The following is a 25,820-nucleotide window of genomic DNA, read 5'->3' as shown; positions in this document are numbered from 1 at the left end:
GCTCCCCCCACGTGCATTTCGACCGGAGTCTCCTGATGGTCATGAAGTACACTATTCCCAGTCTCTTATCTGTTCAAAACGAAAATGGCTTCTCAAGCACGAGATCTTAGAAGGTTTGTGGAATTTGGACGCAAAATTATCGGCGTGGGTAAAAACTACAGGTTAGTTTCGTTTTTTTTTTATTTTTTTCCCCTTTCAGTGTCTCATTTGTAGACTTCTTTTTTTAATTTAGGCCCAACGGATCGCCACAACAGCCCCCTCCTGCTCAAGATCCCCTAATTTTTTTAAAACCACCGTCAACATATTTGAGTCCAGGGGGGGAAATTAAGGTAAGTTCTCGAGATAATGTAAAAGGTATCAGTAGGATCGAGATTTGAAAAGATATTAGGAATTGACTAGCGATGATGTGTTTTGGTTTTTAATCAGTTCGGTCTCAGATTGGGGACTCCCTACACGGTTTACTACGTGGCATCCCTTTGAGAGAAAGTAAGAACTTAATAGTCACTTGTTTCAACCGACCAAGTCTTCCAAGTTCACTCAGAAAGCGAGGTGATCACGTTTAACGCCAGAGTTATAGACATTTTTGTTTAAAACAACCACTTCATTATGTCGTGGTATGTGCGCTATCCATAGAGGGAATTTTGCACCTTAAGTAGCCAATCAGAACAGGGGATTTGTATCACCATGTTCAGAACAGGGGATTTGCATCATCATGTTCTTTTAACTATATGGAACCACCCATGTAATTAAGAATGTTGGAAGTCAGCTCTTGGCATGTGTTACATATGAATTAAATTACATCCAAACAGTTCATAACCCTAAGAGGGTGCTAAAACATAGTTGTACACTTCCTTGCATATCTACATGTTCAGAGATTTTTTGGTCAAACAATATGATCTACTAGTGTATGTTTGTCTTTAAATCATTTTTTTTCAACTCTTCCAACAGATCCCAGTGGGCCGTGATCAGATTTATCATGAAGTAGAACTTGGAGTTGTGATTGGCAAAACTGGCAAATCTATTTCAGAGTCTCAAGCCATGGATCATGTAGGGGGGTATACCCTGGCTTTGGATATGACTGATTTTGATCTTATAGTTGAAAAAGTAAGTCTATGTGAGCCTGTTTGCTGGAAAAAACAGAGATTGTACTCACCAAATGTGCAATTAAGCATTTTTTTAGGAGATTGTGTGAAAGTTCAGCATTGAAAAAGTTTCTGTTGAGAGAAGAGAGACCTGAACTTTTATGACCCTTCCCCCCCCCAACAAAAAGAGAAGGCCTGACAATAAGTTATAACTACATGACTTAAACAGATGAAAATTATAGATGTGATCTTCACAGTAATTAATTTATATGAAGTTACATATATGATTTTTATATATTTAAAGTCATTTATTTATCACTTCATGGGTTTATTTGGAACCAACATAAGGAACAGCTCCCAGTTGGCTTGTTAGCTCAGTTGGTAGAGCACTGCACTAGTATTGCAGAGGTCATGGGTTCAAATCCCATAAGGACCTGAATTTTTTTCAAGTCTTAAATTCACTTCTGCTTAAGTAGTTTTCATTACAGTGAAGATCGCTTCCATATTCAGTTTATAACTACCCCAACATCCATCTCCCTGCTTGTTTTCAGCCTGTCACATCATGCTACTTCAAAAGTTCTAAAAACTTTGTGAATTTGGTCAAGGCCTATGAGTAGCTAAAGACATAGACTGCACATTATTCAAATCTGTAACTAAACCTTCAAAGAACAGCAAACTTTACCCAGCAGAGGCAAGAGTAGTGTGCTTTGAATCATTTTGCATTTTAGATTAACCTTAACTCCCAGAAGTGATTAACATGTAAGTTCTCTTCTTAAAATCCAAATGCTATCCAACAAACAGGTAATGAGAATACTCAAACTTATCATCAAGGATAGGCTGTTACACTGATCTAACACCAAATCCTCTACAAGCAAATAGCAGCTGAAGGAGAGAATTAACAATCATATCTTGGGAGTTAAAGGGCTAAGTAATTATCTTAACTAGGCTTCTGATAAGTAATTTTTTTCTAAGTCATTGTAACTTCCATTTCCAGAATGAAGCCATAAAACTTACCTACCCATGGGCACTTGCCAAAGGTTTTGACACAGCAACACCAGTCAGTGAATTTATACCCAAATCAGCAATTACTGACCCAAACAATGTGAAACTATGGTTGAAAGTTGATGGGGAAATGAAGCAAGATGGAAATACACAGGATATGATTTATAAGATACCTCATTTAATAAGTTTTGTCAGCCGTTACATGACATTGGAGGAAGGGGATTTGATTTTGACAGGAACTCCAGAGGGAGGTTCTCCAGTGAAAAGGGGTCAGACAATAATTTGCGGACTTGGTGATAAGATGGAAATGACTTTCCCTGTGTCATCATAAAGGGCTGATCTAACATGTTTAGGATTACAGATCTAGTTGGAAGGGTTAGTAAATAAAAGAATTCTTTCAGGGGTGTACTACCCCGTAAAAATGATGAGTGTGTTAATCTCTCCAAAACGTTAAAAAACACGCCTGAAATGCACCAACATCTTGCTTTCTATCACCAAGTGATACCAACAATAGAAATGCTACATCTTGATCTAAAATCACAAATGAGATGATTAAAAATATATGGGTGAGTTTCCATAACCCTTTCACTCCCACAAGTGACCAAGACAGAATTTCTCCTTACAATATCAATACAATATCAAGCAGGCAGGTGATGAGAATAGAGAAGAATGTCAATTATGGAATTATTAGTTGATCTTTTACCAAATTCTCTTAACCAACATCAGAAGAATTGTATGGCAGATAGTAAGGAGAATTACTAATTAGATCTTGTGAGTGAAAGGGTTAAAAGCTAGTATTTTCTCACTACAATTATTTTTGTTTTGTCAGATCTGTGACATAGCATACTCTTAACCCTTCAAGGCCCACTAGTGACCTAGACAGAATTTCTCCTTACATTATCAATATGATATCAAATAGACAAGTAATGAGAATAAAGAAAAATATCAATTGGGGGATTATTGGTTGATTCACTTCCAAATTCTCCAAGCTAACATCACATAAATTGTATGACAGACAGTAAGGAGAATTACTCATGAATTCTTGGGAGTTAAAAGGGTTAAAAGCTCTGATCCTTGCCACAAAAATGGAAGGTTAAATTGCTTTAAATTTTACATTGCTAAATATTAAAAATTAATTGCATTGTTGCAAACATTCCATGTGTTAGAAAGTATCAATTGTTTTAAACTTTCTCTTTCCAAAGAACTAAAAATTTTTTAAAATCAGATCAAGGTTAATGCATACACTTAATAGTTACTTAAAATGAAATGAAAAAAATATACAAGGCAAATGAATGTGGGCAAATGGTAACATTTTTTCAAATGATTCTGAATAAAATGGAAAATTTTCGAATACTGGTCTCATGATTTCAATTATATTCAGTGCAGTGTTTCCATCATTTCTTCCTGGCTGACTGGCCATGTTCAGCAACTGATTTGGTAGAAGTGATTTTGGAAAAATTTCTCCCAGACTGTCACAAATACTACTATCCTTTTAATACTCCCTTCTTAAATTCAATTGCTAAAAGCTTAAGTGCAGATGACATAATTTTGAGCGGGGCTTTACTCTCCAAAAACATTCTCTTCCGGTATTTTCTCCCCTCTCTACCCGGGTAGGGTGACGGGTACCCTCCCACCCCGTAATTTCATTGAATCAAGATAAAAATGGCGGCTGCAACATCATCTTCGAGAGATCTTCGAAGATTCGTGGAGTTTGGACGGAAGATAATCGCAGTCGGACGAAATTACAGGTGAGCTTTTTAAAAGAAGAGTAATTCGACAATAACTTTATTCAGTGTCTCCAAACAAAGGAAGATGAAAGATTTTATTGCTTGGTACGTAGGGAACACGCTGCGGAATTGGGAAATCCTGTTCCAAAAACTCCACTCATCTTCCTGAAGCCGCCATCCAGCTACCTACAACAAGGAGGAAAAATCAAGGTACCTTGGGAGTACAAGGCTACAAATTAGTCACCTAAAGCTTTAAATTTGTGATCGTAAAAATCTAATGAGGAGGGCTGTACTACATCGTGGAGGGCCTTTGGAAAAGGGGTATTGTTGATCGGAGGTGGGGTGGAGGGCGAATTCCTATGACCCCTAATTTCTAAGTCTTTATACAGTTTGGACCCTAGAATTTGGGTTTTCTTGAACGTAACTTGTACGGTATAATTGTGCATGGACTATTTTATTTTCTATTCTGTCACTTATTAACTTGTTTTGCTTGCAGCTTCCTCCAGGTTGTGACGAGCTCCACCACGAAGTAGAACTCGGTGTTGTAATTAGTAAGACAGGCGTGTCTATTGCGGAATCCAATGCAATGGATTACGTTGGGGGATATGCTCTTGCTCTTGATATGACTGCAAGAGATCTTCAAAATAAAGCTAAGAAGCTGGGTCAACCATGGACACTTGCTAAAGGTTTTGATACTGCATTGCCAGTCAGTAGATTCATCTCCAAGACAGAGATTCCGCAACCTGATAATGTCCATCTTTGGCTGAAAGTTGATGGTGAACTAAAACAAGATGGAAACACTCAGGATATGATCTTCACAATTCCTTATTTGATCAGCTATATCAGTCAGAGTATGACTTTAGAGGAAGGAGATTTCATTTTGACTGGGACTCCAGAGGGTGTCTCAGAAGTCAAACCTGGACAAACAATAGCTTGTGGTCTTGGGGATAAAATAGACATGACATTTCCTGTGGTGTTGTAGAAACATGATAGGGTTAATCCTTTACACCCTAACATCAGTATGCGTATTCTCCATACTGTTCTTCATATGTTTCCCAAAGTGTGGACAATGAGAATTTCTAAAACAATCAAGATTTTCTTCAGCATGTGATCATTTCCTTTATTCTCATGACCTTAATGCATGATTGAGGGGTGATATTGTAAGGAGAAATAAGATGGTAATCACTCTAAAGGGTCAAAAGGTTAAAGTACAATACCAACAATGAACATCTGTCCTTGGATTACCTTAATTAAAAATTTTTACAAGAATCTTTTTTATAGTTACGTCAATTAGCTCTTTACCTCAATCACACCTTCATAATTTACTAAAAGTTTAAGGTAGTATCAATGGCCACTTATTATAGAGAGAAAAAGATAATGTTTTCTGCTAGTATTGAAAGGTTCTGATTTTTACCCCATTTTTCATTTAAATCAAAGACAAACTCAGGTGTTCTTTATTCATATATTTTTTTGTATGCCCATAAGTAACCCAAATGTGGAGTGCTTTTCAATCAAAGAATGAAACATGGTCCCTACATTTTTATTCAACCTTAATTTTGAATTTCCACAACTTTTTTTGGTCAAGGAAAAGTATGGAATGATGGTCTTGACTTAACAATTGTAATGCTTACCAATTAAAAATATTTGAATCCTATTGGTTTATAGATACAAAATTATACAACTTTGCGGTGTGAGGTTAAATTAATGCAAAGGGCTTGATCTCTGCTTGCTGAAACTATATTCTTTTAACTAAAACTGACAAACCAAATTACTTTTATTTTGGGTAATATTCATTTATTGAATTAATTAACACTATTGAGAAGCATTGTAAGCAAATGACATTCCGTATTTCCTCAAACAAGAGCCATCTACCAAGTAAGTGCCCACCCCCTTGGCCATAATGTCAAACAAGCACCCCCTCCTCCCTCACTTTCCTAAGTAGTAGGGATTCATGGAAAATCTGTTTTTATTGTCACTTTATTATCAACCTTTAAAGCTTCAACTATGGCAGAATCAGAACAGGAAATCAATAACTACCCCCTTGACTAAGTTCCCTCCTCCTTACAAGGGCCCCTCCTTTTAGGTGAAATTTTAAATAAGTGCTCGCGCACTTATCTGAAGAAATGCAGTATACTTTTTATTTACACTGGTGATGTGTAAACTTCCCAATTACACTTTCTAAGTACAAGCATAATTTGTACACTGTCCTTTTAGTGTTCAAACATGGACTCAATCATGTTTGAGAATATTGTAACAATTGATCTTCTGTAGGCTAACAGTATAGTTATTGAAGAACTGCAATATCAAAACTTGGTTGTAAGGGGCCAGAACTACCCCAGATTTGTTAAATTAAGCTGTTTGGTGGTACTTGCTGTTACAATCATCCACTTTGCTAATCCTGAAGGTCAGCTTCATCTGACTCCACTTCAGTAGCATTATGTATTGCAACCAAAACATCTCCTATCTTGGATTTTTCATCTCCTGAAATGGGAACTATTTCACACTTTCCTCTGCATTCTTTGCAACTTTCAAGAATTTCTCTCAGTTTCCGAATGAAGAGTACAACCTACAAGAAAGGGGTTTACATGAAAAGAAAAACAACAAAAAACATCTGATACAAGAATTATTGGTATGACTGGGTTTGTTTGAGCTTGGGAAAATAGTGCCCAGCAGAGGGGGTGGGATGGAAGCAGGATTGTTATATTCCTTTTGAGGCTGTTTCCCAAGTTGAAAACTGAGAAAAAAGTTTTCATTGGTATTTCCTACTATTTGGCTTTGTTAGGCCTCCACGTATGCTTTTCCCTCTAAGACATCTTTACCCTTACCCCCCCCCCCCCCCCCACACTGAATAAAAGTCCATTTATTCTGGATCTTATGGTTTTTTGCCCGTACACACAAATATAATTTTTTATTTCAAATAAGTTTGCTATATTCCAACAACTGAATATAATAGCCTGATGTTTGACATATTCAGGAACATTGCACTTGTACCCAAAGCCTGAGGAAAATAAAACATTTCTTCCAAAGGGTCTGGGGGTTGGGGAATGGCGCTGTCTTGTTGTAAATACAAAATGGCAGAGTTAGAGAAGCCACGAGATTCCCAGCATAACCCTTTACCTAAAGATTAATAAACATATAAGCTATGTCTTTTAAGAGACAAAAAAGATGGCTCAGCAAAACCAAGGGTATCTACGTCATCAGAAGAAGTTCGCGGATTTCGCGAAGCTCTTTAACTGAGGAAGTACTATGATTACCTGATCATCCCGCTCTTGACGACTGAAGGGAGCGTCTTCGTGGAGAGACATGTCATACAAAGACATAAGATTGGAAGCGTACTCCAAAATGAAGAAGTATTCACGTGTCATTCCTGGTTTATCGGACATGTCTACTCGGTAAACTGCTTGTTTGTAAATTCTTTCCCTTATTCCTCCCCTGTTGATTTTACACGGTGTAAGATCTCCGGCCCAAGTAACCCTGGGATCTGCGTCGGCAATATTATCATACACATAACATGTCTTCGGCACCAAGATGTAAAGTTTCTTCTTTGTTATCTTGTAACGAAACTCGGACGATTTTGCAATCTGAGCTTCAAGCCTGGGAAGAACCAACTTCAGGTAGCCGAAGTAGTAATTCCAAGCAAAGCCGTCAGCAACATTCTTGTTATCTCTTTCGTTCAACATGGTTGCTTCCACCGTGTTCGGCTCTCTGAGACCAACGAGGAAAACCAGTTGTGGTACCACAAAACAATTCAGTATGAAAAAGATGGCATAATCCAGGCGGAGAAACGATTCATAGTTTTGCAACATGGCATAACACACAAACAGAGTGGAAGTGGTACCGACAACTAGAATACAAGAACTGTATTCAAACGCGAAAGTAGATTTTAAAACTCGCCTCCATTCCCCTCGATATCTCGTCTGCTTGTGTCGAATTTCTTCGGCTAGCATCGATACCCTTCTGATTAGTTCGCCTGCAATTACGCTTATCATAAGAAGGGCTGTTGCAAAGAACACAAAGCTAATTCCTTCCTTGTCTTCGTTCTCCCATAAGGCAAACACAAGCAGGGCCCCAGATATGGTGGCTATCACTACTGAAGCGAAAGTGACAGCCTTGCCGCGGGGCTTGAAAATCGGTCCAAATCCGTTATTTTCTTGTTGATCCATTTATCAACTAACTATGTATCTTTATGCACGTCCCCTTTAAAACGTGTTTTTCTTTTTTGCACCCTTCGATAGGGATCTTAAACTGCTTGCGTGGCAGATGTCGTTTTTTTTTCAACTGATTGGGTACACTTTAGGGGAATCCCCTTATGATTTTGATTGGCGGATAGGAGTGGTTTTCTCTGCAAGCCTTCTTAAGTATTTTGGAAAATTTAACATATCTTATTGATGCGTAGGACTTAAATTGAAAGCAAATTGACAAAGCAGGGTCATTGTGATGAATCAAAAGGATTCCAACTTTTCTTTTAAAATCAGCTCGGGGTTATTTACTGTCGAGGAAAAACATAACTCAGTGCGGTATTTGATTACCTCTGCGGCTACATGACGTAAGTCACATTTTAAAATGTCGCCAAGTTTCACATGATTTGTTTATTTGTTGAAGTTTTTTTTTTTATAAGCCGGTGGCAGTGGGTACATGTTGGAAAATGTCTAGTGAAATTTAATAAATCCCTTAAGGCAGCTGGTATGTCGGCTAATAATGTCAGAAAACTGAATATTTGGCCGAGAACCGAAGCTTCGAGGGCAACTTTAAATGTTTATTATTTTTTTAAAATATTTTAAAACATCATGTTTAGGGTGCTTTTAAGAGCCCATAAAAAGTAATTTGTCATCTCTCTTTGGGTTTTCTTTGTTCATTCGAGTTTAATCCAAATTTTGCATTCCACAAAGATGAATATTCACAGAATAAGTTGAACTGAAAACCTGATGACTATTTGTGTTTTCAGACAATGTGCCCACCCACCCTTGAAGGGTCAATTGTAATGGGGCAGGTGGGTATTTGAGAAACTTTGATGGTCATTTATCTTCTAATTCTAACCCTAACCCTTAGCAATCACTGGTGGTGGAAATAGGAAGGAATTCCAGACACTCTTATTTTGGAGAGAGGGGTAGGGATATGGATATTTTCACATAATCCAGACAAAAATATAAACAACAATTTATTGACAGAATTAAAATGCAACAACTAACAACTTAAGCATGCTCATACAGGCTGCAGCTGTGGGTCTTCCATATCATAATGAGCCTATGATTAAGAGGATCTTGGTTGTTCTGAAAGACAATTTAAGCAGTCATTGAAAATGGCAAAGCAGAAATGACAATCATAACCACTAGATCATAACAAATTATTCACCATGAGTTATTAACGCAACTAGATTTTTGTCTGAAATGACATGAAAAGGATCTATATGCAGTTCATCATCCAAAGTATTAATTAGGCTAAAATCAATTCAAACAGGCTGATGAAAATTTTCAAATAACATAAAAATGATCCAACCCTTCTGGTTAGCAAGCTTAGGAAGTTGAGAGTCAGGAAGAGATTGGAAGGAACAGGGATACTTGTTCTCTTTCTCAAACCTCTGGAAAACATTTTGGCCTCCCAGATTGTTCAGAGCAACAGAAATACCATAAATTGTCATTCAGTTATTTGTTAGGATTAAATACAATAAATTATAATCAACAAGTTTTCCTTTTTCTTGATCATTAAAACCATGAGGCTTTAGGAGTAAAATCTGGATTTTTACAGGTACTCTTAAATATCAATAATTTTTTGTGTAAACTATAATTATACTAACTGAAAAATAGAAAGAAAAAGGAAGGCTCCTCAGTCCTACATGGATCACTAAAGGAGTATTTCATTTAGTATATCACAGGTCTTGTAAAATATCAGCAATTTATGTATACAACGTTATAAACTGAGTTTTTTGTTACATTGAGTTAGCAATATTTTTGTTTAAAGCTGTCCTTGTTCTGGTCAGTGCACTCCATTAGCTTCTGGATTGTGCATCTCTATGTTGGCAGCATTATGCATCCCAACTAGGACATTTGAAATCTCATGTGGATCATTTCCTGAAATTGGCACTAATTCATAAGTCCCTCTGCACTCTTCAGAGTTCTCCAGAATTTCCGTCAATTTTTGGATGAATAACACCACCTTTGTAATAGGAAAGAAAACTTCCAGTAAGACTGTGTCTGACCTAAAGCAAAGCATATTTCTGAGGACCATTCCCCAGGGGGGGGGTCTTCCTGATAATAGGGTAATGGGGATGTACTGCTCTGGATAAGGTTGATTTTCCATAACTGGATTCACCATTATGGGGATGCATTTTTGATAGTGTTTCTTAAATGGGGTTGAGTGTTTTGTGGATTTTGGGGGTAAGCTGAATTAAAGTAACTAGGGTTTTAAAATGGAAGATTTGTGGTCAAATGAGTCAATTCATTTTAGGAAGAGCTACCTAAAAGGCTTTGCAAGACAGATGTATAAACAGAAAGTGACTAAGTTAGGATAATGAAAATTACATTTACTCAAAAAGTTATTGAGATGGGATCTATTATGGGCTAGGGGTTCTGAGTGGCCAGTGGCACTTCCACAGCAAAAATTGACCTAAGAACTCTCTCCAGGGATCAGTCACAATATTACTCATAGTATTCAGATCAGGATTCTCTTTCATCTTGAAAATCAAAAGGAAAATACCACAAACTAGCCTACCTGCTGATCCCGCTCCTCACGGTTAAAGGGGGCGTCTTCTTGTCGAGACATATCGTAGAGGGTCATCAGAGGCGTGGCATACTCCAAGATAAAGTGGTACTCTCCCACTGTTCCATCTGGGCGGGGCATCTCTATCTTATATACCGCATGCTTGTAAATTCTGTTCTTAATTCCACCTCTATCAATTGAAAGCTTAGTAAGATTGTCGACCCATTTTACCCTGTCATCTGCGTCAACGATGTTAGCACAGGTGTAGCACGTTTTGGGCAATAATATTAAAAGCTTTTCCTCTTTTATCGCATATCGAAGTTCAGGTTTCGATTTGCTAATCTGTTCTTTCAGTTTTGGCAGTACCAGCTTCAGATAACCAAAGTAGTAGCTCCAAGCCAGCCCATCAGCCACATTCTTGTTTTCTTTTTCGTTCAAATCCGATGTTTCCACAGGAGAGAGCTGTCGGAGACCCACAAGGTACAACAACTGCGGAACCACGAAACAGTTCAGAAAAAACAAAATGGCGAATTCTGGGCGAGAGAAAACCTCGTATTGTTCATACAACTGATAACATAATATGACAGCAGAAGCGATAGCAGCGACTAAAATACACCTGCCATAATCGAAAGTGAAAGTTGTCTTGAAAATACTCTTCCACTTTCCTTGATATCTCGTGCGTTTGTGTTTGAACTCCTCAGACAACAGGGACAACCTTCGTAATAGTTCACCGAAAACAAAACTGAGGGTAAGCAGGGCAGCTGTAAACACCAGGAAATGAAACTCCTTCTCTTTCTCTTTCACCGAGAAGAATAGTGTCGCGCCACTTATCACAACCATGATAGCTGAAGTGACAGTAGCAATTTTCCCACGACGCTTGAAAAGTGGTCCAAAGCCATTATTTTCTTGTTGAGCTAAGTCATCTCCTCGAGGAAGATGATTTTCAGCCATGATGTGTATAATATTTCCTTCTAAACGCAGAATTTACGTACTCGTAAAAATGGTCACAACGAAATGAGTAAACCTGGGGAAAAGCAGATCGATTTGATTCCCGACAAAATATATTTGGGGAATCCCCTAGACAAAAACTCTGGCTTTGATTGGCCAGGAGTCATGAGGTTGTCTTTGGGCTCCTTAAGGGCGAGCTGAAATTATTTGTTCGGAGATTGAAAGTGCTCTCTCAGCAAGTTTCGGTTTCGGAAAAAAACTTTTCCAGAGGAATGAAAAACCGAAAGGAGAATACGTTGGTTTCCTACTCCGCGTGGAGCCTCCTTAGCAGAAACCACCTCGCGCACGAGGTGGTTCTCACATCATGTGCAATGACCGTAATTAAATTTAAAGAAAAATTATTTCACCATCAGGCTCAACATGAATTCCAATACCATCATTAATATGGAGGCCAGATAAAAGTAGCTTGCTGGAGATAGCTCCGCCATATTTGGGCTTCATTCAGGCTTGGTTCACTGAGGAGCATCGAGGAGCATCAAGGGCCGTTTAATTCTAGTGCCAAATGGGACCATGTTTCCGCGTTCCTACAGAAAATGCAGATACTTTTACACAACTTGCGTGGAACACATGCCACTTTGTGATGTAAATGGCGCGAAACGTTTTGAATGTTATTTCAACGATGATAAAGACTGAGTGCAACCATGAACTGATACCGTACACTGAGGTGTAATTCCCACACAATTTACCAGCTATCTCTGGATTGTAAGATGTCGTTGACATGTCTAGGTTAAGTTGCAATGATAGATAAATGTGTCTTTTTTTCATTCACGACCCTTGATTCGTAATTACAATCAGGAGGAAATCTATCTAAAACCTGGGTGTCCTGTGATTCTGTAAGATGATAGGATCTGGATAAAGAATGTCAGTCAGGGTCTAGGTTATTGTCTAGCTAAAGAGAGAAGAACTATCACGATCCTTAACTGTTATTATTATTATTAATAACATTCAGATTCATATTCTTTTTCTAATAACTAATAATTTGAACTTTGCATAGGGGCTTTGATGTTGTAATCAAATTATTGATAATTAAACCCCATGGTCAAGTGGAAAACATTGGGCTCGTCGAGACCAGGGGTATTCAATTAATCACAAGGAGGATTATCCCTGGTGTGCCGCTTATTTATAACTTTGCTCCGTTATTCCTTCCCTTTTGAGCCTGGACAGGGGAACATCACAGGCCTTAAGTAAACCTGGGATCTGCATGAGGGGAGTTGAATTGCCACAGAATGAAGTTGAATTGAAAACCTGTCCACTGTTTGTGGCTCTAGGAAATTTCCTCACCCATCCTTGGAGGGCCTTTTGGAATGGGATAGGGTGAGGATTCTAAAAGCTTATGGGTATTTATAGAGGAGTGACATTTCTTCTGAGGGACTGGGGGAAGGTGATTCCAAACAAAATCTTCTCTGCGTGAGGGGTGCCATTAGGGCTATATGTGACCATATTCTACACAAAAACATACTTTGGATACTTGCATAATTTAGAGGGGAACCCCCTATGAATTCTTTCAAACCAGTTGCTGGAAACAACAACAAAAAAATTGAAAGCTGTGGCAAAGCTTGAAGGAGGGAGACTCCTTCAGAGAAGTACCAAAGTTGTTGGTTATAATTTTACAAGTACCAGTGTTCTAGTGCAGTCAGAGTTGTCACACAGGTGCTTTGTGGCAAGTTTTATTTTTAACTCTTTAAATTCTAGAAGTGACAAGTATTTAATTTCTCCCTAAAGCAGTACTTCTGAAATATGTATCATAATGACCATGGAAGTAAAGGAGATGATTGCCAAACTAAAAAGCTGTGATTGAAACACAGATTCTCCTTGTCAGTACCAAAGGAAATGTGTAATTGAGAACAGTATGAAGAATCTGCATACTGATATAAAGGTGTAAAGGTTTAATTAAAATGTTTACAGAATAAGAGCACAAAAATCATTATTTCACAGAGCAAAACAAAGACAAATGACAATTGAGAAAAACTAAACTATTCAGCCTGTTTCATAAACCTCTGTTCATGTTTACTTTACTATCCCATAAAGGGCTCACAACAAACTGAGTTATCTGCTAAGCTATAAAGATAAGTAAATTAAATTAGGTTGTAAACTTCTCCACTAACACAAATTGAAGGCTGTTCCTTTGAATATTTTCACAACACACTCAACATAAATCTGAGAGATGTCAGAGGTTAAAGAATTCAAAACAACTCAAAGCCTTGAGTTATTGAGCCCACAAAAGGACTGGAACACATATAAAGTTATATTGGGGTGCTTGTTTCCTATCTAAAGAGTACAAATAATCAATTTTTGGCCTCTCAGAGTTCATAATATAACAAAGTGACATTTTCAGCTGCCTTAAATGTTATGCTGTTTCAGTTAAATTCAACTTTCTAAAGATAGTTTACACTTGATACATAACTATAAAGCCTAAAAGCAATGGTATACCTGGACTTTACAGAGGAGAATAATAAAGTGAGAAGAATTCAAACATCACATTTAAAATCAGGTTGGGGTTATTTATTGTTGAGGAAAATATATGTCAGTGCAGTATATGATTATCTCTGTAGCTATATATAAAACATTAATCAATTTAAAATGTTGCAAAATTTCACATGATTTGCTTATTTACTGAGGTTTTTTCGATGAGCTGGTGGCAATGGGCACATGTTGGAAGATATCTAATAAAATTTAATAAACCCTTAAGGCAGTTGTACGATGGCTGATGTGTCAGAGAACTGAATATTTGGCTGAGAAGTGTAGCTTTGAGGGCAAATTGAAATTGTTATGAATTGTTACTATTTTTTCAAAATATTTCAAAATATCATGTTTTGGGGTACTTTCAAGAGTTCATGAAAAGTAATTTGTCATCTCTCTTTGAGTTTTCTTTGTTCATTCAAGTCTAATCTAAATTTTGCATTCCACAAAGATGAATATTTGTAGAATGAAATTGAACTGAAAACCTGAAGACTATTTGTGTTTCTAGACAATGTACCCATCCACCCTATGAAGGGTCAATCATAATGAGGGCAGGGTGGGTATTTGAAAAACTCTGACAGCCACTTATCTTCTCAATGGGTTTGGAAATAGGAAGGAACTCTAGACATAATTATTTCTGAGGGTGGGGTAGGGATAAGGATATTTTCACATAATCCAGGCCAAAATATCTACTTCTTTATGTCCAAATGAATTAGAAAGGGTATGATAGACAATAATTTATTGACAGAATTAAAATGCAACAACTAGCAACTTAAGCATGCTCATACAATCTGTAGCTGTGGGTCTTCCAAATTATGATGAGCCCATGATTAAGAGGATCTTGGTTGACTGTAAATATGTGAAAATCATATATGTGAACTGTAGTTGAAGAAATGAATATGGAACCTATCCTTGCAGTTATACTACTTAAGCAGTGGTGAAAATAATTAAGGCCTGAAAAAAAAATCTAATCCTGTACGGGATTTGAACTCATGACCTCTGCAATACCAGTGCATTGCTCTACCAACTGAGCTGACAAGCCAACTGGGAGCTGGTCATTGTGTTGGTTCCAAATAAATCTGTGAAGTGGTGAATAAATGACAGTAGGGTCTGACTGAAGAATCTTGGTCATTCTGAAAGACACACAGCTGAGGACTGAACCTTCAATTTAAGCAGTCATTGAAAATGGCAAAGCAGAAATGACAATCATAACTACTAGATCATAACAAATTATTCACCATGAGTTATTTATGCAACTAGATTTTTGTCTTCATTGACATGCTAAATATCTATGTGCAGTTCATCACCCAAAGTATCAATTAGGCTAAAATAAATTCAAACAGGCTAAAAAAAATTTCAAATAACATAAAAATGATCAAACCCTTCTAGCTACCAAACTTAGGAAGTTGAGAGTCAGAAGGAGATTGGAAGGAACAGGGATACTTGTTCTCTTTCTCAAAACCTCCATAAAACATTTTAGCCTCCCAGATTGTTCAGAGCAACATGCAACAGGCATACTATAAAATGTCCATCAGTTATTTGTTAGGATTCAATATAATAAATAACTATAAAAAAGTTTCATTTTTTTGGTCATTAAAACCATGGGGTTTCAGAAGTAAAATCTGGATTTCTGCAGGTACCATTAAATAACAATCGTTTTTTGGGTAAACCATAAATATACTAGCTGAAAACAGAAGAAAGATAAAGGAAGGCTCCTCATTCCTGCATGCACCACTAAAGGAATATTTCATTAGAATATAACAGGTCCCATAAAATATCAGCAATTTATGTGTACCATGTTACAGATTGAGTTTTTTTGTTATACTGAGTTGGCATTATTTTGTTTAGAGCTGGCCTTGTTCTGGTCTGTGCACTCCATTAGCTTCTGGATCGTGCATCTCTATGTTGGCAGCATTATGCATCCCAATCAGGACATTTGAAATCTCATTTGGGTCATTTCCTGAAATTGGCACCAACTCATAAGTCCCTCTGCACTCTTCAGAGTTATCCAGAATTTCTGTCAATTTTTGGATGAATAACACTACCTATAAGTTACAATGAAGAGAAGTTCCGGTTAGACTGCATCTCACCTAAAACAAATCATATTTATGAGGACCAGTCTCAAGGGGGGGGGGGTACTTCCTCATGAAAGGGGAATGGGGATGTGCTGCTGGATGGCTTGCATTTTCACAACTGGATTTACTATAATAACAGTATGCAATATCACTACAGTTGCTATAATGGAGTTACACTTTTTTCAGGATTTTGGGGTTAGACAACTTATAGTTTAGTAGGGATTTAAAAATGGGTAGATTCATGGTCAAATTCATTAGGATGAGCTGCTTAAAAGGCTTTCTAAGGTAGATGTATAAACAGAAAGTGACCTGGTTGTGATAGTGAAAATAAAATTCACTTAAAAGTCACTTAGATGGGATCTATAAATGACCACAGAATAGATGAGAATGGGGAGGGGGGGGGAGGTTCTCAGTTGCCAGTGGCACATACACAGCAAAATTTGACCCAAATATCCTTCCCAAGGATCAGCCACAGTATTGTTTGAGGTAATCAGATCAGGACTTTCATCCACCTTGAAAATCAAAGGGAAAATAATAGAAACAGGCCTACCTGATGATCCCGCTCCTCACGATTTAAGAAGGCGTCTGCATGCTCAGACATAGCATAGAGGGTCTTCAGAGGCGTGGCATACTCTAAGACAAAGTGGTATTTTTCCACTGTTCCATCTGGGTGGGGCTTCTCTATCTCATGAACTGCATCCTTGTAACTTCTGTCCTTAATTCCACCACTGCTTCTTTTAATCTCTGGCAGATTGCCGGCCCATTTTACTCTTTGATCTGCATCAATGATGTTATCATAGATAAAGCACGTTTTGGGCAGTAAAATGAAAAGCTTCTTCTCTCTTATCTGATATCGAAATTGCTCCGATTTGGCAATCTGTTCTTCCAGTCTTGGCAGCAAGAAATAACTAGGCAAATTAAACTCCTGTTGAGTCTCAGCTTCAGATAACCAAAGTAATAGCCCCAAGCCAGCCCATCAGCCACATTCTTGTTTTCCTTTTCGTTCAAATGCGCTGTTTCCACTGGAGAGAGCTGTCGAAGACCTACAAGGAACAAGAACTGCGGAACCACGAAACAGTTCAGGAAAAACAAAATGGCGAATTCTGAGCGAGAGAAAACCTCGTATTGTTCATACAACTGATAACATAATATTACAGCAGAAAGGATAGCAGTGACTAAAATACACCTGCTATTTTCGAAAGTGAAAGTTGTCTTAAAAACACCCTTCCACTTTCCATGATATCGCGTGCTTTTGTGTTTGAACTCCTCAGACAACAAGGACAATCTTCGTAAAAGTTCCCCGACAACAAAACTGAGGATAAGCAGCGCAGCTGTAAACACCAGGAAATTTTTCTCTTTTACTGCGAAGAATAGCATCGCGCCAGTTATCACAACAAAGATAGCTGAAGTGACAGTAGCATTTTTCCCACGATGCTTGAAAAGTGGTCCAAAGCCATTATTTTCTTGTTGAGCCAAGTCATCTCTTCGGAGAAGATGATTTTCAGCCATGGTGTATATAATATTTTCCTCCTAACGCAGAATTTACGTACTCGTAAAGATGGTCACAACGAAATGCGCAACACTAAGGAAAGCAGATCAATTTGATTCGCAACATGATTTACCTGGGAAATCCCCTCAATAAAAACTCTGGCCTTGATTGGCCAAGAGTCTTGTGTTTGTCCTTGGGCTGCCCACCTGCTTGGGGAACATCCTTAAATAGGGCGTGATGAAATCATTTGTTAGGAGATTGAAAGTGCTCTCTCAGCAAGTTTCAGTTTCGAAAACCTCTCCCAGATGACTGAAAAACCGAAAGGAAAACCCGTTGGTTTCCTACATCGCGTGGAGCCCGCGCAGGTTGAAACCACCTCGAGCACGAGGTTTGACCGTAGTTAAATTAAAGAAAAACTACTTCACCATCAGGCTGACAATGGTATTCTAAGCTCGCATGAATTCAAATACCATCATTAATATGGAGGGCAGTTAAAAGTAGCTTGCTGGAGATAGCTCCTCCATATTCAGGCTTTATTCAGGCCTGGTTCACCGAGGGGCATCGGGGGGCCCCAACAGCCGTTTAATTCTAGTGCCAAATGGGATCATATTTCCTTCGTTCCTTTGGGAAATGCACCCACACATACTTTTACATAACTTGCGGCCAACGCAAGCCACTTTGCACTGTAAATGACGCGAAACGTTTTGATTGTTACTTCAACGATGATGAAGACTGAGTGGTGAAAAGGTAGCAACGGCGGACTGCGAGTGCAACCATGAATTGATAGCGTACATTGAGGTGTTGTTCCCACACAATTCACCAGCTCCCTCTAGATTTATAGAATAGTTGAATTGTTCAGGTTCAGTTACAAGGATGGACAAATTTTTTTTCTCATTCACGACCCTTGATTCGTAATTACAATCGGGAGGAAACCTATCTGAAACCTGGGTGTCCTGTGACTCGGTTAGACGATGAAAGGATCTGGATAAAGAATGTCAGCCAGGGACTAGGTTATTGTTCAGCTAAAGAACAGTACTGGATAAGAGAAGAGCTATCACGATCCTTGACTGATATTATTATTATTAGTAGTAACATTCAGATTCAGATTCTTTTTCTAAAAACTAATAATTTAAACTTTGTATAGGGGCTTTGATGTTGTAATCAGATTATTGATAATTAAACCCTAAGGTCAAGCGATCAGGCTTGTCGAAACCAAGGGTATTCAATTAATAACAAGGAGGAAGCAGATTTCATAACAATGCTTGCCAAGTAGGCAATTAGTTTGTTTGCCTGGTCAACCTCCTTTCTGGGAAAAGGGGGTGCCTTCATAGAGAGATACTGAAGCATACAGAGGCATGCAAAGACTGAAAGCGTAAAGTGAAATTTATCACTCTTAGTGGGCAGGGATCTTGACATTCTTGGTGTGCAGCTTATTTCTAAATTCGCTCCATTATTCCTTCCCTGTTGAGCCTACACAGTGGAACATCACTGGCCTTAAGTAAACCTGGGATCTGCATGAAGGGAGTTGAATTGCCACAGAATGAAGTTGAACTGAAAACCTGTCCACTGTTTGCAGCTCCAGGAAATTTCCTCACCCATCCTTGGAGGACCACTTGGGGTGGGATAGGGTGAGCATTCTTAAAGCTTAAGTGTATATATAGAGGAATTATATCTCTTCTGGGGGACTGGGAGAGGGGATTCCAAACAAAATCTTTTCTGTGTGAGGGGTGAAAATAAGGATGTTTGAACATATTCTACACAAAAAATACTTTGGGTACTTGCAAGACTTAGAGGGGATCTCCTTCTGAAGTCTTTCAAACCAGTTTTACAATTAAGGCTACTTGATCACTGAGAACTTCACTGTGTGTTTTTTTTTTCTTAGCAGTTACTGATTTATAACTAAGATTTTTCTGTAGTAAAATCTTATTGGTAGCTTATTCTACAATTGAGGGAGCTTTTGGCTTGAAACAAACAAAAAAAACTCTTAAACCTGTAGCGAAGCTTGAAAGGGGAGACTCTCCTTCAAAGAAGCACCAAAGTTGTTGGTTATAATTTCTCCCAAACTTATAAGTACTGGTATTCTAGCACAGTCAGAGTTAACACACAGCTGCTTTGTGTCATGTTTTATTTTTAACCCTTTTAATCCTTAGAGTGACAAGTATCAAATTTTTCCTTAAAGTAATATTGCTGAAATATTTATTATAAAGACTGTGGAAATAAAGAAAATAAATGTCAAGCTAAAAAGCTGTGATTGAAACACAAATTCTACTTGTAAGGAAATGTGCAATTGAGAATAGTAGGAAGAATATGCATACTGATATAGAGGTGTAAAAGGGATAATTAATATGTTTACAGATTAAGAGCACAACAATCATCAATTTATGTATTTCACGGAGCAAAGCAAAGAAAAATGAAAATTGAGAAAAACTAAACTATTCAGCCTGTTTTATAAATCTCTGTTCATGTTTACGTTACTATCCCACTAAGGGCTCACTACAAATTATGTAATCTGCTTGGCTATAAGGAAGGGCAAAATAAATTAGGCTATAGCCTTCTCCACTTACACAAATTAAAGGCTGTGCCTTTGAATGTTTTCAGAACACAATCAACATAAATCTGCAAGATGAGGACTGTCCCTTTGCTAACCTCTCTAAAAAACAATGTTAGTCTCCTTAACCAACATCAAGTGGTATCTATTATGGGTGAAATAAAAGTATAAGCCACAAGATTTAGATAAAGATTTGTAATCAACATCTTTGCCCCTTCAAAGGCTCCTCATTCCTACATGCATCAGAAAAGAAATATTTCATTTACTATATTGCAGGTCCTGTAAAATATCAGGAACTTATGTGTACAACATTACAGACTGAGTTTCTTGCTACACCACATTAGCATTATTTTGTTTAGAGCTGTTCTTGTTCTGGTCTGTGCACTCCATTTAAGCTTCTGGATTGTGCATCTCAATGTTGGCAGCATTATGCATCCCAATCAGGACATTTGAAATCTCATTTGGATCATTTCCTGAAATTGGCACTAATTCATAAGTCCCTCTGCACTCTTCGGAGTTCTCCAGAATTTCCCTCAATTTTTGGATGAATAACACCACCTATAAGTTACAATGAAGAGAAGTTCCAGTTAGATGTGCATCCCACCTCAAACAAATCATATTTATGAGGACCAGTCCTAAGGGGGGGGAGGGGGGTACTTCCTAATAAAAGGCTAATGGGGATGTGCTACTGGATGGCTTGCATTTTCACTGCTGGATTTACTATTTAATAATGGGTTTGCAATTTCAATGCAGTTCCAACAATGGGGTTGCACTCTTCCAGATTTTGGGGTGAGACAATGTATGGCCAATTGGGAAGATTCATGGATAATGAGTCAATTCATTTTAAGATGAGCTACTTAAAAGGCTTTCTAAGGCAGATACATAAAACAGAAAGTGACTAAGTTGGGATAGTGAAAGTAACATTCACTTAAAAGCACCTTAGATGGGATCTACAAATGACCACAGAATAGATTATAATGGGTTGGGGGAGGGTGGGTTCTAAGAGGCCAGTGGCATATACACAGCAGAAATTGACCCAATTACTCAGGGATCAGCCACAATATTGTTTGTGGTAATTAGATCAGGATTCTCTTCCACTTTGAAAATCAAAGGGAAAATACTACAAACTAGCCTACCTGATGATCCCGCTCCTCACGATTAAAGGAAGCGTCTGCATGCTCAGACATATCATAAAGGGACATCAGAGGTGTGGCATACTCCAAGATAAAGTGGTACCTTTCTACTGTTCCATCAGGGCGAGGCATTTCTATCTTATGTACCGAATGCTTGTAAATTCTTTCCTTAATTCCACCCCTACTAATTTTAAGCTCTGGGAGATGACCGACCCATTTTACCCTTGGGTCTGCGTCTTTGATGTCAGCACAAGTGAAGCACGTTTTGGGCAGTAAAATGAAAAGCTTTTTCCTTGTTATTTCGTAACGAAAAAGCTCCGATCTGCCAATCTGATCTTTCAGTTTTGGCAGTACCAGCTTCAGATAACCAAAGTAGTAGCTCCAAGCCAGCCCATCAGCCACATTCTTGTTTTCTTTTTCGTTTAAATCCGATGTTTCCACAGGAGAGAGCTGTCGGAGACCCACAAGGTACAACAACTGCGGAGCCACGAAACAGTTCAGAAAAAACAAAATGGCGAATTCTGGGCGAGAGAAAACTTCGTATTGTTCATACAACTGATAACATAATATGAGAGCGGAAGCGATAGCAGCGACTAAAATACACTTGCCATAATCGAAGGTGAAAGTGGTCTTAAAAATACCCTTCAACTTTCCTTGATATCTCGTGCGTTTGTGTTTGAACTCCTCAGACAACAAGGACAACCTTCGAAATAATTCACCGAAAACAAAACTGAGGGTAAGCAGGGCAGCTGTAAACACCAGGAAATGAAACTCCTTCTCTTTATCTTTCACCGCGAAGAATAGCGTCGCGCCACTTATCACAACCATAATAGCTGAAGTGACAGTAGCAGTTTTCCCACGACACTTGAAAAGTGGTCCAAAGCCATTATTTTCTTGTTGGGCTATTAGTCATCTCCTCGAGGAAGACGATTTTCAGCCATGGTGTATATAATATTTCCTCCTAAACGCAGAATTTACGTACTCGTAAAGATGGTCACAAAGAAATGCGTTAAACTGGGGAAGGCAGATCGATTTGACTCCCGACATGATTTATTTTGGGAATCCCCTAGATAAAAACTCTGACCTTGATTGGCCAGGAGTCTTGAGGGTGTCTTTGGGCTTCCCCCCGCGAGGGGAAATTCGGAGATTGAAAGTGCTCTCTCAGCAAGTTTCAGTTTCGAAAACCTTTTTCCGGAGGAATGTTAAACCGAAAGGAGAATGCGTTGGTTTCCTAAACCGCGTGGAGCCTCCTTAGGTTGAAACTACCTCGAGCACGAGGTGGTTCTCACATCATGTATAAAGACCGTGATTCAATTTAAAGAAAAATTATTTCAGCTTTCTCTCTCTGTCTAGGTTATTGTCCAGCTAAAGAGAGAAGAACTATCTCGATCCTTGACTGTTGTTATTATTAATGACATTCAAATTCTTATTCTTCTTCTAATAATTAATAATTTGAACTTTACATAGGGGCTTTGATGTTGTAATCAAATTATTGATAACTAAACCCCATGGTCAAGTGGAAAACATTGGGCTCGTTGAGACCAAAGGTATTCAATTAATCACAAGGAGGATTATTCTTGGTGTGCCGCTTATTTATAAATTTTCCTCATTATTTCTCAGGAACATCACTGGCCATAAGTAAACCTGGGATCTGTATCAGGGGAGTTAAATTGTCACAGACTGAAGTTGAATCGAAAACCTGTCCTCTGTTTGTGGCTCCAAGAAATTTCCAAACCACTCTTGGTGGGCCTTTTGGAATTGGATAGGGTGAGGATTCTAAAAACCTTACGGGTATTTATAGAGGAATGACATCTCTTGTGATTGATGGATGGGGGAAGGTGATTCTGAACAAAATCCTCTCTGTGTGAGGGGTGCAATTAGGGATATTTTTAAACATATTCTACACAAAAGAATACTTTGGATACTTGCATGATTTAGAGGGGATCTCCCTATGAATTCTTTCAAACCATTTTTACAGTTTAGGTGACCCCAGGTAAAATGTCAGGCGGGATATAGGCGGGATCCCGGCAATCCCACCCAGGATCCCAGGTGGGAATGGCGGGATCCCGCCTTAGGTGGTGGGATCCCACCTTTCCCACCTGGGATGAAAATTTGATCCCACCTGGGATCCCGCATTTAATGCGGGATTCCTGCATCCCACCCAGGATCTTAGGTGGGACTTATGCATTCTACCCGGGATCCTGGTCGGGATTTACATATCCCACCTGGGATTCTTTATCCCACCTACAAAAATATTGTTTTGCTGTTTTTATTCTTACAAAACGTTTTTGTGAGAGTTCCAATACTTATGGATCATCCACACACTCCGCAAATATTTGGCATGCGGACAAGACAGAGGTGGTCACTGTTCCCTTTGAGAAAATACACCTTTGAAATTACTTCTTCAATTTGCTTTATTTGAAACTCTGATCTGAAAATATTTTTAAAACAAGACTTGTTAGTAGTGAGAAGTACAAAACGAGTTTCTTTTCATAACTTAATTTCTTAAATGTCCCAATCACTGGACCTCCTAAAAAATATTACTTCTTTATATTTTTGGTGCAAAATACAATTCCTTCTTTACATACAAATGAAAAGACAAGTCACAGTTCGATAATAACAGCTTTAAAGTTTACTTGTTGTTCTTCTCTGAGTCAGCGATCAACAAAATTTTTCTATACCTTGTAGGTCTGGTATAAAATTTTACTTGTAGTATAAAATGACAACCTTGTATCTTCGTTCTCTCCACCCCTTTCCAAGCTCGGTAACGCTTCGGACTGTGCATAACCATTTGCAGACGAGAATTCCAATGCACCTCTGTAATCGCATGTAGTTGCTTCTGTCTCTCGTGCAAATGTTTTCTCCGTTATGAGACGCACTTGACTCTGTTGGCAACACTGCTAGTTCACTGGAAAGACCGACTGAGGAATCGAGATGGCTAGCTGTGTTGGAACGTGTTGCTGAACGCTTGTTGTGGTCAAGCCTTGTTGATTTGGGTACTGGTACACTGGGATCACCTAGTCTCTTATACTTCCTAATGTGATTGGCTTGTGTTGTTTCTCACCTTCGCCGTGAACATAACTCAAGTGGGTTTCGAGTCTTTCTTTCCTCGGAAACTTTCGGCCACAAATCGTGCATTCTTGTTCGATTCTTGTCGATTATTTCTACATGGAGTGAATTCACATCATTATTTATGTCATCATCAAAACATGAATCCAAGGTACCACCATCTAAAAGAGGAGAACCGATCAGAAGAGACAGAATAATGTTGCGCGCTACTCTTGAGACTGCAATGGGTCAAGCCAGCGGATTCTCTTTGCTAAAAGGTCCACGTATGCCCGTGATCGGAAACAAAGAAAACTCCATTTGGCGCTCATCTTTGAATGTACTTTTCATCGGTTAACCGCTCTTGCTTCAAGTTGTTTCTTTTCCCAACTGTTTTGCTTAATATAACACTTCTAAAGATTGTTTTTATTGTGGTTTAATGGGAAAACGAGAACAGCGTGAGTGTTTTAAATGAAAAGAAAGTCGTTGGCGCCGTGAACTTAAAAGAAGGGACAATTAACGGTTGACATATCGACTGGTTCAAACAACGATCGAGTGGCCATTTAAAGCTAGGATTTTTAGAAGTTTGTGGTGAGTACAAATTGCCATATTCGTTACGTGATCAAAATCTTATCAAAGAATAGAAATAACGGCTTGAATTAAGCTTACCTAACGCTCAGCGCAACTGAAACTAAAATAATTCTGAGAATCGAATTGGTCGCTTGCATGCTGCAGTTTCCTAAGCTTACACTTTACAATGAAATAAATCTATGAGTAAGGTTTCGAGATTACTTTAGTCACATTTGGGAACATTCTGACCTTGCTTTGCTTTGAAAAATTCGACTGAAGAGAGAGCAGACTTTCAATCATTACCTTTGTCAAAATTTTGATAACATGAATTATTGAAGTTTTGTCTTTCTTTTATTCTTTGATACACAACAGCCAATTTTTTTAAAGGTTGAGCCTTATTACACTGTAGATGGTCTGCTTAAATGATGAAGAAAAAGTAATTTATATGCTGAGTTGTGCTGTTATTCTTTAGGAATGTTCGGTTAAGAAATTTGTTAATGAAACAAGTCAAACACACGCTGGTTCATTGCAAATAAATTATGAGATCTTTATCACTTATAGTCTGTGTATTCATGTACTGTTTGAATCATTTATGATCAACAGTTTGGTAAGACAATGGGACTCCATTGGAGGTGTCAGTATGTTCTATAGCTAGTTGGAAAGTTTTGGACCCTCAGTGGATTGATGGGGTCTATAGCTCACCTAGAAAATTTTATCCTCTTAATTTTAAGATATCCTATCTGGTACATTTCATAAATCTGTGGTCTTCAGTGATAAACAGGATCCCTCAAAGGATTTTTCTGAAAGTGGGAAGCCATCTGTAATTTTATGCAGGGTCTAAACTGGGAATGGCAGGATCCCAGATGCAATCCCGCCTATGATATGATTTCCCAGGTGGGAAACTATCTGAAATTTGAGGCAGGATCCCAAGAGGGATTGGTGGGATTCTAGGTTTAATCCTGCCCGGAATGTGCTTTCCCAGGTG

The 25,820-nt window shown here is 38.3% G+C and overlaps 6 protein-coding genes and 1 non-coding gene across 7 annotated transcripts; 3 read left to right on the top strand and 4 right to left on the bottom strand.

Annotated features, from left to right (window-relative positions):
* Positions 1 to 75: 75 nt before the first annotated feature.
* LOC131799044 (oxaloacetate decarboxylase, mitochondrial-like) lies at positions 76 to 3,435 on the top strand. Its single transcript, XM_059116711.2, has 4 exons — positions 76 to 161; positions 233 to 329; positions 949 to 1,104; positions 2,077 to 3,435. The coding sequence occupies exons 1-4, from the start codon at positions 85 to 87 to the stop codon at positions 2,413 to 2,415; spliced, it is 669 nt and encodes a 222-aa protein (XP_058972694.1). The 5' UTR covers positions 76 to 84; the 3' UTR covers positions 2,416 to 3,435.
* Positions 1,451 to 1,518, top strand: Trnat-agu (transfer RNA threonine (anticodon AGU)). Its single transcript has one exon. It is a non-coding gene; the product is annotated as a tRNA-Thr (tRNA).
* Positions 3,436 to 3,742: 307 nt separating the features above from the next.
* Positions 3,743 to 4,934, top strand: LOC131799068 (uncharacterized). The gene is made up of 3 exons (XM_059116743.2): positions 3,743 to 3,832; positions 3,925 to 4,021; positions 4,308 to 4,934. Exons 1-3 carry the CDS (start codon positions 3,747 to 3,749, stop codon positions 4,791 to 4,793), a joined length of 669 nt encoding a protein of 222 aa, XP_058972726.2. The 5' UTR covers positions 3,743 to 3,746; the 3' UTR covers positions 4,794 to 4,934.
* A 626-nt stretch (positions 4,935 to 5,560) lies between these two features.
* LOC131799067 (stimulator of interferon genes protein 3) lies at positions 5,561 to 8,253 on the bottom strand. Its single transcript, XM_059116741.2, has 2 exons — positions 7,066 to 8,253; positions 5,561 to 6,377 (listed from the first exon to the last, which is right to left on the bottom strand). Exons 1-2 carry the CDS (start codon positions 7,972 to 7,974, stop codon positions 6,204 to 6,206), a joined length of 1,083 nt encoding a protein of 360 aa, XP_058972724.2. The 5' UTR covers positions 7,975 to 8,253; the 3' UTR covers positions 5,561 to 6,203.
* A 703-nt stretch (positions 8,254 to 8,956) lies between these two features.
* On the bottom strand, positions 8,957 to 11,572 carry LOC136278352 (stimulator of interferon genes protein 7-like). Its single transcript, XM_066161933.1, has 2 exons — positions 10,520 to 11,572; positions 8,957 to 9,964 (listed from the first exon to the last, which is right to left on the bottom strand). Exons 1-2 carry the CDS (start codon positions 11,456 to 11,458, stop codon positions 9,785 to 9,787), a joined length of 1,119 nt encoding a protein of 372 aa, XP_066018030.1. The 5' UTR covers positions 11,459 to 11,572; the 3' UTR covers positions 8,957 to 9,784.
* A 1,615-nt stretch (positions 11,573 to 13,187) lies between these two features.
* LOC131799047 (stimulator of interferon genes protein 7-like) lies at positions 13,188 to 17,607 on the bottom strand. The gene is made up of 3 exons (XM_066169602.1): positions 16,989 to 17,607; positions 16,601 to 16,953; positions 13,188 to 16,020 (listed from the first exon to the last, which is right to left on the bottom strand). The coding sequence occupies exons 1-3, from the start codon at positions 17,557 to 17,559 to the stop codon at positions 15,820 to 15,822; spliced, it is 1,125 nt and encodes a 374-aa protein (XP_066025699.1). The 5' UTR covers positions 17,560 to 17,607; the 3' UTR covers positions 13,188 to 15,819.
* Positions 17,608 to 19,654: 2,047 nt separating this feature from the next.
* Positions 19,655 to 22,289, bottom strand: LOC131779863 (stimulator of interferon genes protein 7-like). Its single transcript, XM_059096448.2, is given in 3 exon segments — positions 19,655 to 20,645; positions 21,224 to 22,126; positions 22,129 to 22,289. Coding segments are annotated over 3 exon segments (1,104 nt in total). The 5' UTR covers positions 22,162 to 22,289; the 3' UTR covers positions 19,655 to 20,477.
* Between the last annotated feature and the right edge of the window lie 3,531 nt (positions 22,290 to 25,820).

Source organism: Pocillopora verrucosa, chromosome 1 (genome assembly GCF_036669915.1).
Source record: "Pocillopora verrucosa isolate sample1 chromosome 1, ASM3666991v2, whole genome shotgun sequence".
In the NCBI taxonomy this organism is placed as follows: Eukaryota; Metazoa; Cnidaria; class Anthozoa; order Scleractinia; family Pocilloporidae; genus Pocillopora; species Pocillopora verrucosa.
This window is presented reverse-complemented; position numbering and strand designations above follow the sequence as displayed.

Bases quoted from the DNA above. Each gene is read 5' to 3' on its own strand.
- LOC131799044 (XM_059116711.2), top strand. From the start codon at position 85: ATGGCTTCTCAAGCACGAGATCTTAGAAGGTTTGTGGAATTTGGACGC. The intron at 162-232 runs GTTAGTTTCGTT...TTTTTAATTTAG, and splicing joins GGCGTGGGTAAAAACTACAG to GCCCAACGGATCGCCACAAC. The intron at 1,105-2,076 runs GTAAGTCTATGT...TTCCATTTCCAG, and splicing joins TTGATCTTATAGTTGAAAAA to AATGAAGCCATAAAACTTAC.
- LOC131799068 (XM_059116743.2), top strand. From the start codon at position 3,747: ATGGCGGCTGCAACATCATCTTCGAGAGATCTTCGAAGATTCGTGGAG. The intron at 3,833-3,924 runs GTGAGCTTTTTA...CTTGGTACGTAG, and splicing joins GCAGTCGGACGAAATTACAG to GGAACACGCTGCGGAATTGG. The intron at 4,022-4,307 runs GTACCTTGGGAG...TTTTGCTTGCAG, and splicing joins AACAAGGAGGAAAAATCAAG to CTTCCTCCAGGTTGTGACGA.
- LOC131799067 (XM_059116741.2), bottom strand. From the start codon at position 7,974: ATGGATCAACAAGAAAATAACGGATTTGGACCGATTTTCAAGCCCCGC. The intron at 6,378-7,065 runs GTAATCATAGTA...CCTTTCTTGTAG, and splicing joins GTCAAGAGCGGGATGATCAG to GTTGTACTCTTCATTCGGAA.
- LOC136278352 (XM_066161933.1), bottom strand. From the start codon at position 11,458: ATGGCTGAAAATCATCTTCCTCGAGGAGATGACTTAGCTCAACAAGAA. The intron at 9,965-10,519 runs GTAGGCTAGTTT...CCTATTACAAAG, and splicing joins GTGAGGAGCGGGATCAGCAG to GTGGTGTTATTCATCCAAAA.
- LOC131799047 (XM_066169602.1), bottom strand. From the start codon at position 17,559: ATGGCTGAAAATCATCTTCTCCGAAGAGATGACTTGGCTCAACAAGAA. The intron at 16,954-16,988 runs TGAGACTCAACA...TGCCTAGTTATT, and splicing joins TTACTTTGGTTATCTGAAGC to TCTTGCTGCCAAGACTGGAA. The intron at 16,021-16,600 runs GTAGGCCTGTTT...TGTAACTTATAG, and splicing joins GTGAGGAGCGGGATCATCAG to GTAGTGTTATTCATCCAAAA.